General features: G+C 41.6%; 2 protein-coding genes across 2 annotated transcripts; both read left to right on the top strand.

Moving 5' to 3' along the window:
• Positions 1-91: 91 nt before the first annotated feature.
• On the top strand, positions 92-6,478 carry yars2 (tyrosyl-tRNA synthetase 2, mitochondrial). The gene is made up of 5 exons (XM_047597019.1): positions 92-913; positions 2,092-2,259; positions 2,412-2,567; positions 3,569-3,739; positions 4,758-6,478. The coding sequence occupies exons 1-5, from the start codon at positions 126-128 to the stop codon at positions 4,915-4,917; spliced, it is 1,443 nt and encodes a 480-aa protein (XP_047452975.1). The 5' UTR covers positions 92-125; the 3' UTR covers positions 4,918-6,478.
• A 209-nt stretch (positions 6,479-6,687) lies between these two features.
• On the top strand, positions 6,688-10,798 carry cdkn1bb (cyclin-dependent kinase inhibitor 1Bb). Its single transcript, XM_047597021.1, has 3 exons — positions 6,688-7,522; positions 7,761-7,887; positions 9,158-10,798. The coding sequence occupies exons 1-2, from the start codon at positions 7,081-7,083 to the stop codon at positions 7,868-7,870; spliced, it is 552 nt and encodes a 183-aa protein (XP_047452977.1). The 5' UTR covers positions 6,688-7,080; the 3' UTR covers positions 7,871-7,887; positions 9,158-10,798.

Below are 10,798 nucleotides of genomic sequence, written 5' to 3'. Positions count from 1 at the left end.
TTGTTGTTTGAGGTACCCTGTTTTTTTAGGGCCACTGCACTAGAGGGCGCTCTACACGTCAAATTACCTTGGTTTCTCCTCAACTCCTCCTCCTCCTCCTCCGTGTTCTTGTCACATTGTCCAACATGGCTGCGTCCATGGTGAGGATATGCCGTTATGCATCGCGGCGTGGACCCTGTATTCTCCTTGGGCGAACGCGTGTTTACCTCCCACTTGAATCCAGATTTCACTGTTCCCCCCCTGCGCACAGCGGACTGCTCTTCTCTCTAAATAAACGCGGCATTCTGAAGGATTCGTTCCCAGAAAGCGCAGCGCAGGACCAGCTCCCGCAGCTGCTCCAGTCTGGCTGTCAGACTATATACTGCGGCTTTGACCCCACGGCCGACAGCCTCCATGTGGGCAACCTGCTGGCCATCATCGGCCTGCTGCACTTCCGCAGCGCCGGGCACCACGTCCTGGCCGTGCTCGGAGGCGCCACGGCGCAGATCGGAGACCCGAGCGGGAAAACGAGCGAGCGGGAGCGGCTGACCGCGGACACCGTGGAGGCGAACACCAGCGGCATCCGCGAGAGCATTCAGAGGATTTTCACCAACCACGAGCTGTACTTCCACGACAGCACCAGGACGCTGGGCCCTGTGGACATACTGAACAACATGAGCTGGTATAAGAACTGGGGAGTTGTGGGGTTTCTGTCGGACGCCGGAAGGTACTTCAGGATGGGCACCATGCTCAGCCGCCACAGCGTCCAGTCCAGGCTGAAGAGCGCAGACGGTATGAGCCTGACAGAGTTCACCTACCAGGTGTTCCAAGCTTATGACTTCTACCACCTGAACCAAATATACGGCTGCAAGATCCAGCTCGGAGGCACCGACCAGCTGGGCAATTTGATGTCTGGACATGATTACATCCACAAGTAAATGTCCATACCAACAGAGTACGACGTCTGTATATATGAATAGTGAGCTTCATTCTAGACTTTATTAGAAAATCTGCAGATTCATCCTACACCTACATTTCTGTAATGGCAATACAGCCAAAATGGGGTCTCAGCTGTTAGGGGCAACTCCTCAGTCCTACGCCATCCATCCATCCTACAGTCTACACGTACAAAGAGTTTGTCTTGGTGTGTAGTGCAAAAAAACAAGGAAATAAGACGATGTAAAATATGCAAAGAGTATATAAAAAGTTTAAATAGCTGCTGATCTTATTGGATTGTGCATGTATGTGCACTGGTCACTATAGACCAGGTGACTATGTAACACATAGACAGTGGTTCCTAGTCAGCACAGGTTCTTGATTTCTACCATCTAAAACAAAAATATGGATGCACATATCACTTGGTAAATGCACACGTCACAGAAAGTGTGGTTACATTTCTGGCATGGTTTGTTACTTTCAGTTCACTAAGCACTTCATTTGACTTGGCAAGCTACCAAACCAAATTTACTGTTTGAATGATTTTATTTGAAGCACCAGCCAACTGAGCAGTGCGATGTCTAACCAAGGGGTTCATTCAGTTTAATTTAGTGTCATATAAATGGAGACAAATCCAATACAAATTGCTTCACAATAAAGCATACATATAGAATATAAGCATGTCATAGTAAATGATGCGTAATGAGTGTTCTCATAAAGTGTTTGTTTCGTCACTAAATGTCGATCACATCCATAAAAGACCCTATAGCTGCAAGTTAGCGCTAAACCAGAACCCATTGGAAATAATCATTTATGAACCCGGTGATCTTGGTAAATGTACACACACAAACATGCACAACAGGAAATGTAAACTAAAGGTCTTTTGGAAAAATATTAACTTTTTTTTTTTTTATTTTGTTTATTGTGTCTGCAAGTAAATCCTCACTTCTTCAGGTTCAAAAACATAGTACACAAAAACAACATTAGCTAGATTTATGTTCTATTATTGTTCCTTATAAAAAACTAACAATCCTATCTGATTTCCCATTGGAGTTCTCTTACATTTTAAATGTTCCTCTTGTTACGAGCAGCAGTGGATCAGTGTGGACCAAACACTGTTCTTGGAAGTCTGCAATGTTCACGTACCAGCTTTGTAATATCGCAATCTGTGTCCAGGGTTAGCGGTGAGGAGGTGTACGGTCTGACCATCCCGTTAGTGACCAGCTCTGTCGGCGACAAGTTGGGGAAAACGGCGGGCAACGCCATATGGCTCAACAGAGACAAGACATCACCCTTTGAACTCTACCAGTTCTTTCTCAGGCAGCCTGACGCCAGTGTTGAACGGTAGGTGCCAGTGGCAGACGATAAATGCTACGACATGTTAAAGCATCTCACTGGAAATCCAGCAGCTGTCCTGTCTGGCGGAGGTAGACGCCAGTAGAATAGTTCATGCACAGTGGAAGGAAGCTGATGTGTTGTGTGTGGACTTTTGACAGGTACCTGAAGTTGTTCACCTTCCTGCCTCTGGCAGAGGTGGAGAAGCTGATGGAGCAGCAGAGAAAGGATCCAGGTAAACGGCTCGCACATAAGCGGCTGGCTGCTGAAGTGACGAAGCTGGTGCACGGAAAGGAGGGGCTGGAGAGTGCCAAGAGGTCAGAATGAGCTGACTGTGCATTTTTTTTTGTCTCATTCATTTTTATCATGCTTTCTCTCTCTCTCTCACTCTCTCTCTCTCAAAAAAAAGAAATAATAAAACAAAACACACACAAAAAATAAAACATAATATATATTATACATATGCATACATAGGAATTGAGAAAAATATATGTACATATACAAAAATAGTAATAATGATAATTCATAACTCGGTCCATGCAAGTGAATGAAGTTTACACATGTACACAATAACACATGTATATACAAAGAACATAACAATAAAGATAAAACAAAAAAAATACAAAATAGAGCTACACAGTAGAAAGAGCCCCTCATGCTTTTAATCTAGTGAAATACACTTCATGTTTTCAAACTATGTTATGAGAGGTCGCGCTTTTCATTCAAGTCTGTGATTTATCCTAGTCATGTCTAGTAGTGTATGTGTTTTATTTGGCGGAAACACAATGAGCTGTAGAATGAAACGGGACACTTTGGTGTCAGGGTTTTGCAGTCAAAGAGTTGACAAGGAATTTTAATGTAGATACACCAATCAGGCATAACAATATGACCACCATCCTGATATTGTGTAGGTCTTCCTTGTGCCTCCAAAACAGTTGTGACTCATCAGAGAATGGACGTGGTCGTTCTGAAGGTGCAACAGAATGTTGTTAGCGGGGGTCTCTGGGTCCTATGGGCTGAGGGGAGGGGTCCCTGTGGATCAGGATTGTTCTAGTCCATCCTACAGATCTTACTTGATCAGTTTGGGATCTAGTGAAGTTTCCATACATTAGAAAACAAGTGTATTTTACTTGTAAATTATTTTTTGGTAATGAGTATTTTATTTTGCTATTACTTCAATACTTTTTGAAGACTGAGATTTGAGTTTCCAAAAAGGAGGAAAGTTGTCTAACTTTCAGCATTGATCTTTGCCATTCTGTTTTTTTTTTTTTTAAGATATTTTAGACATTTGTGGTCATATGTAACTTTTTTGTTGCAGATGCACCAATGCGCTGTATCACAGCAGTGTGCAGGCCTTGGAAGAAATGAGTGACGAGGAGCTTCAGGAACTCTTCAGGGAGGCTCCCTTCCATGAGCTGATGCTGGAGCCGGGGACCACGGTGATAGACGCCTGCCGCAAGGCCAACGCCATCCCTGACGGACCCAGAGGGTAACCCTGATTTTTCTAAATCCAATGGCAGCTTCCAGCGTTCATTATAAATATGTTATTTAAATGTGGTACTAAACTTAGGAATGAAATTAAAGGGTAAATACACCCAAATATTTCACCTATTAAGGCATTCATGTAGTTCTTTCTCTTAATTATTAAAGTACAAGTAGCATGCATGCTTTTAAGGGCAGATCCTTGGATTTGAGCTGCAGCACCTCAGCAAACAAAGAAAAATGGTTGGGCTGAGCTTGAACCTGCTGGTCAGCTCCTGCCTCTCTACAAGGAGTGATGTCCTCTCTGTGCCTGGCTGGGCTTCTTTCAGAGATCTTCCAAAGATCTCATGTCAGGTTAATTGGCGATCCTAAATCAGTTGTAGGCATGTCTGTCTGGTGACATTTGTCCTGTGACTTGACCCTGTGATGGAGGGTAACATATAGGGTGAGCTTTACAAGACAAAGCGAGTAGAGGTAGACATGGGTGGATAAATTCCTTATTTCTAATAAAAATGTTGCCTGCGCTCTTCTGGAGGCAGATGTCAGAGTTGAAATTTTAAACGCCACTTTTCCATAGTGCCATAATGATGATGATAATAATGGCATTGTGCATTGACAGAGCAGTGCATGCAGAAATGACAATAACAGTTTAATCCAATTAAACGGATTTAACGTCCAAAATATGTACGATTCGTTTTCTATATCTGTCAGCTAATCATTTTTGTAGTGTATTGTTTAGTGTGGCACTAATATACATTAACTAGCAGTTTAGGAGTCAGCAGGAATGTCTGGTTACTTAATACGTGATTCAATTATCCACTCGTTATTGTGAGCATATGTATGCCTGGCAGACCCCTTGTGATCTGTCAGATGAGGATGAGGGAGGTCTTGGTATACGATTGTTGGACACTGGATCACAATGCAATGTTTAAGGTGTGATCAATGCAAACTCATTTTCTCCTGTGTTTGTTTGATCGTTGAGATGGAGCCCTGTCCTGACTGACAGCGTAAATGTTTGTGTGCAGATATCAGATGATTTCAGATGGAGGTGTGTGGATCAACCACACGCGGGCGGACAAGCCGGAGCAGGTGCTCATCCCCAGACTTCACGTCCTGTCTAACGGACTCAGTTTGCTTAAAGTGGGCAAAAGGAACTTTTACATCATCAAGTGGCTCAGTCTCTGAGGCTGCCTTATCGAACAAGGGACCAGTGTAATGGACTGACTGGGAAGGTAGGCGACTCCACCTCAGCAGGGTCAGTGAGGACACTTTGATGGACTGATATTTACGGAGTATTTGGCGTAGCCTAAATCCGTCGTGGTTTCCTCTGGTTGTTAAATTAATATGTACATGTACAGATGTGATGTTTATCCAAAGCTATGGTATTAAAAGACATTTGATATAAAGATGGTTTCCTGCTCACTTTGTACAGCTAGAGGATTTGCAAGGTGACCACTAGGGGGCACCATTGTCACAGTCTTGTGTTAGTCTGGGGCCGCCACAGCTGCACCACATAGCCCACTGTGACCCCTTAAGTAAATAATTGCTCACTGTAAAATTAAATTGCATCATTTCTCTCAGGTTATAGTTCTATTTTAAGCAAATCATGTTTCTTTCAATTTGATGAGAACATGAGGCACATCTGTCTTAACAGGGCTGTTCTTTCTCTCATGGTGGTGGGAAGTGTAAACTAACACAAGGAACAAGAAAAGGGGTTTTTATGTGTTTGAAAACAAGCGTGTTTTAGTTGTAGATAATTTTTTGATAACGTTTATTTTATGTTGCTATTTCTGCAGTAGTTTTTGAAGATTGAAACTTGATTTTCCAGAAAGGAGGAGAGTTTTCACAGTGGTGTAAATAACAATTTCTAACTTTCAGCACTGACCTTTGTCAATGGGTTTTCTTTTTAGATTTTTTTTTTATATATATATTTTTGCAGACTTCTGATGTGTATGCCCTTTTTTTTTTTTTTTTTTTGCCAGAGTACATCTGTTCTCTCTTTTCGTCCAGGGGTCTTGTGGCGATGAGGTCTGGTGTGTGCTGACCTTGACCTTCCCCACTCAGCTCCAGATAATTGAAGGAAATACTGCTGCGTTATAAAGACACTCAGTTTGCAAAATTGGCAGAATGTCTTATTGAGTCTTTTAGTAATCATTGGATAGTTTTGATATTGGGGGTGCTATACATACTTTAGCAAAGGGCCCACACCTTTAGACTAAGTATTTAGAGAAATGTCATCTCTTAAGGTGGAATGTTTGTAAGTGGTTCATTTTTAACTACCAAAAAATGCTCCGTAATATATTTGAATACTCATTATTCTGCATAGTTTTGGCTGCTGTTTGAGTTTATCCTTTCCTATTTGGGATTTGTAAAATATATAAAACGATATTTAGTTTAGTGTACAAAACAGCCTGCGTTGCAGATGAAGGAGATGTTTTGTGGTCATCACATTTAAATGAAGATAAGGTTGTGTCTCAAACTACATGTTGACGTTTAGTCTTATTACTTTTTGGTACAAGGAAGAAGTTTTAAAACCATACATGTGATGTACTCAGGTAGTATTTGGATTTGTCTGTACCTTCTATTGTTGATAGAAGTTAACTTTAATATGAACTGGCTGATGAAAAACAAATGGCAGCATCCTTTCTCATTGGCTTTCTTTTATTTTTACACAGAGGACTTATTTTCCTGTCGTGTTGTACTGGCTGTCTACAATCAGAAATATATATCCTTTTGTTCACGTAAATTTAGTTAAATAAGTAATCAAATGGGAAATAAAATCTTTAATCTGCACTGACTTGCTTTAGTAGTGTGAAGTTTGAAGAACACACTGGAAGCTGAATGCGGCAGTACCGCTGCAACTATCCGGTCCACCTTAAATGTGGGCGGGCCTAAGTGCTCTGACCAATGAGCGACCTTCTTTGCGTTTAAATAGCTCCGTGTGTCAACCATGTTTTCTCCCCCCCTCCCCCGAAGTCAACCTCCCCTTCTCAATCCCAACTACATCTCTCAATCGCCATATTGGGTACTGAGAGGGTTTGTCTGCAGTTTCTCTTACTACGGGACGAAATTGACAGAGCGGCTTCAGTTCCTGTGCACTTTGTTTTGATGGTCTCCGGTCCGGAGTCTACCTTGGGCTCCAGAGCAGCGCGGCCGTTGACGTCTCCAGCTCGACGTATGCATGGCATAAGTCGTTTTACGCCTGTTTAGGATTTTTTTTTTCGCAGCGACCAGGAGATACCCGTTGTTTTTTTTTTTTTAAGCGGCGTGTGTGTGTTTTTTTTCGCGTGAAAAACTGGACGCTCCCGGCTGTTTGAAAAATCGTGTCTTTCGTGCCGGGTGGGAAAAATGTCAGATGTTCGACTTTCAAACGGGAGCCCGACGCTGGAGCGCACGGACTCCCGGGTGTCGGATCACCCCAAGCCGTCAGCCTGCAGGACCCTCTTTGGCTCGGTGAATCACGACGAGTTAGCGAAGGATTTAAAGGGACAATTGCGGGAGCTGGAGCAGGCTGCCTCCGCCAAGTGGGACTTCGACTTCGCCAACCACAAGCCGCTGGCCAACGGCAGGCTTAAATGGGAACTGGTGGACTGCAAAGACGTCCCGAATTTCTACAGCCGGCAGCCGCGGAGGGAGAAGGGCGTCTGCTCCACTGGGAATAACAATGTGGATCTAAATGGGAATCATAACTGTGTTGTTGTGGCTCCGAGCGAAGACACCGACAGGTCTGAGGGGCAAATGGAGTGTACGGAGCAGTGCACCGGGCTGAGGAAAAGACCTGCATGTCACGGTACTACTTTGCAACCACATTACCTTTTTTTTTATTTTATTTTCAGCCCAACGCGTTTGTGGGGATTAATGCAACGTATCACACACCGCAGTGCTGGCATTTCTTGCACCGAAACTATTTTCATATTTAAAAAAAAAAAAAAAAAAAAAAAAAAGGACCGAACTGCAGAATAACTTCCAACAGGTCGCAGCTTTCTTTTCATTTTCTTTTATTGACGGCAAACTTTGCTTTTCTGCAGAGCCCTCGGCCCAAAGTAAGAGGTCACACACAGATGAGGTTAGCTGTCCGAGCCTGAGCCACTCTGCAGAACACACACCCAGAAAGACCAGTCCGAGGAGGCAAACGTGAGGACGACTGACATGACGGTGAGTCTTCTAAAATGTGCCTTTTTTTTAAATGGACTTCTGCACGGCGTAACCACTGTGGACTACCCCCCTCTCCCAGTTGTGGCCCGTCTCGGAAGCCATGCGTATATTCGACAAAAACAGTTTTTTTCGTATCGTTTACATATTCGAATTTCTTGATATTTACGCGATATGTATATTAAACCACATTGAAATTTAGGCAGTTTTTTTTTCCAGTGAGTGTTCTGCCTTGACAGCCAAGATATATACATATCTATTTTTTTTTCTTGCTGTCAGCCTGCTCCATTCATTTATTGGGGGTATCTAGAGTACAGGGTGTCCACCGCTGCTTTCACTTGTATTTTTAGCGCTCGGATCCGTATCGATACACACAGTGGTCGATACAAGAGGAGCGAGAAGCAGAGGAAAAACAAAATAACGTGGCTGCGCATTTTACTACAGCCGCTGTCTGCCACGGCGACTGAACTGTAAACAACAAGTGCTGAACAACAGTGTAGTAGTAACACGTCAGCAGCCACTGCCTTCAGCACGGAGCAGAGCAGGGACGGGAAGGGGGCTGGTCTCTACTCTCTGTACACACATACACACGCACACGCATACTGCACACTAAAGTTACAACACACATCTGTCCCTGCCTGCCAGTAGAGTGTGTGTGTGTGTGTGTGTGTGTGTGTGTGTGTGTGTGTGTGTGTGTGTGTGTGTGTGTGTGTGTGTATTTCTGCAGAAGAGACGCGCTGGTCTGAAATTAGATGTGCTCGGTGGCTCTGAAAACGAGTAATAGGCATGCAATCTGCTTTGTAGAGGCAGGACGTGAACTGTCAAGACTGCATCTTGTCTTTTTAGTATTTTTTTTTTTTTGTGTAATTTGCAGGCCACCTCTGAAAATTATCTTGTGCACACACCCACTTCGTGTTATATTTATTCCTCCTAAAACATGCATTCTATTCTATCTGCATATCTAATTTTGCACATAGGAATGAGAGAACAAATCCTTTTTGCACCTGTGCTCCTCAATAACTACACAAAATCACTCCCTGGATTTTTTTTGCACAGTTCTGCTTATGCCTTTAAGTTCACCCCTCTGTTCTTTATAGCAGAAGACACAGATTTTAAGTAAATCTGCACAAATATACTCTCAGCTTTTTTTTTTTCTTTTTTTATTTATTATTATTATTATTTTTTGGAGAACTTGTTGCACAGCTCTGATTATTATCTGATTATTATTAACCTTGCAGCCTCTTATATAATTTTTTCTCTCTCTCTCCAACAGAGCTGGAGATGCATTTCCCCTTATTGACATGAGGGGAAAACCTCAGTGTTGGCCTTTTTTTTTTTTTCTTTTTTTTTTCTTTTTTTTGGAAGAGGATCTACGCAGCACCAGAAACATATCAACTCTCCTGAAGACGGGGGAGGACGCTGTTGAAGCACTGAATAGAAACACTAAAGTTTGTGGCACTCAATTTAAAGTTACTGCCTCTAAAAGCAGTCAATGTAGCAGTGTGCAATTAGGTTTGATCTCCTTTTTTGCTCCTTTATTTTTTACTACCTGTGTGTAAATAAATAAAATATATATATTATATTTCTCTCCATATGTAGCACATAAAAAAACATTATGATTTAAAAGCAAATCCTTCTATGTAAAAGAAAAAATGTGTGAATTTTGATTTGACTTGAAGAATTGCAGTGTAGTTTGATACATGTTTCCAAAATGCTGTTCTTTTTTTTTTCTTCCTTTTTTTTTGGTAGTGTAATGTTGACCCGGTCCCTAATTGCTACATTTAAAACAAAATCATGGCTCTTTACAGTTTCTTACCAGTGTGTCTTCACTCCGTCATCTTCCTAACTCAGCAGTGAAGAACGGTACAAATGTAGCTCATCTTGTTGTATTTAATTATTATTTTTTCCCACCCCTTCCTTCTGGTCATTGCAGTGTCACCAAGTGCAAGTTCTTCTGTAAGATCTAGTTCCACAGGGAAGTCAAACACAGGGCGAAATGTAATAAAGACTTTCTTTAAATCAGCTGATATTTATTTTGTAATTGAGGTGCTTGTTGGCATCAGTTGAATCCTGGAATATGATCTGTATTTTCCTTCTCTTTCAAGTTCTCCTTTACACTTCAGTCACGTTGTAATGGTGTGTTTGAGTTTTTTTTTTTTTTTTTTTCCCCTGTTGTGAGGTACTCAGATATTGAAGGACAAAGACCATACAAACTGCACAGGTTGTGTTCTCCTTGACTGTAATTCATATTGTTTCATGAGCCTTTACGCTCTTCATAGAGAGTTTTCTGGAAAAAAAAAAAAGGGTTGAATGTCCTACAATACCAAATACATGGTTGCTTCAATATGGTTGCCAGCGCTGCCTGTGCTCCAGCATTGACTTCACATTGTATTACTTTGTGATATCTTAGACGTTTGTACTTTTTTTTTTTTTTTTTCATCAACGTTGTTTAGCCTGCTGAGGATGCAAGTGTGAGCATCTAAAAGCTTCCCTTTATTTGCCTAAAGTGCGATTTTATATTCAGCGAGACCCAGGTGTGCCTGGGTGGAGACGGAAAGACAGCTCGTCTCAGAAATGCAGTCACCATGCCTGTGTATTTGTGTAAATCTTTGCAATGTACCTATGTACATAGTTTTGTAAAAACACTGAGAAATTATACTAACTTATTTATGTCAAGCTTTTTTTTTATGTAGAATAAAACAAAATGTTTTTTTTGTTTTTTTTGATTACGGTTATCCAAAGTGGCATTTACTTTATTATAATTGTTTTATTTTGTAAAAGCATATTTTTGGTAGTTTTTTTTTTTTTTTTTCTTATAAGGTTGCAAACTGAGCCTGATAAAATATTTGATGTGCATTTTGTTATGTGTGGTTAAAAATGTGTCGCAATCAATTAAAAGAGAAAATTAAATCAT

Source organism: Mugil cephalus, chromosome 10, assembly GCF_022458985.1.
Source record: "Mugil cephalus isolate CIBA_MC_2020 chromosome 10, CIBA_Mcephalus_1.1, whole genome shotgun sequence".
Classification (NCBI taxonomy): Eukaryota; Metazoa; Chordata; class Actinopteri; order Mugiliformes; family Mugilidae; genus Mugil; species Mugil cephalus.
This window is presented reverse-complemented; position numbering and strand designations above follow the sequence as displayed.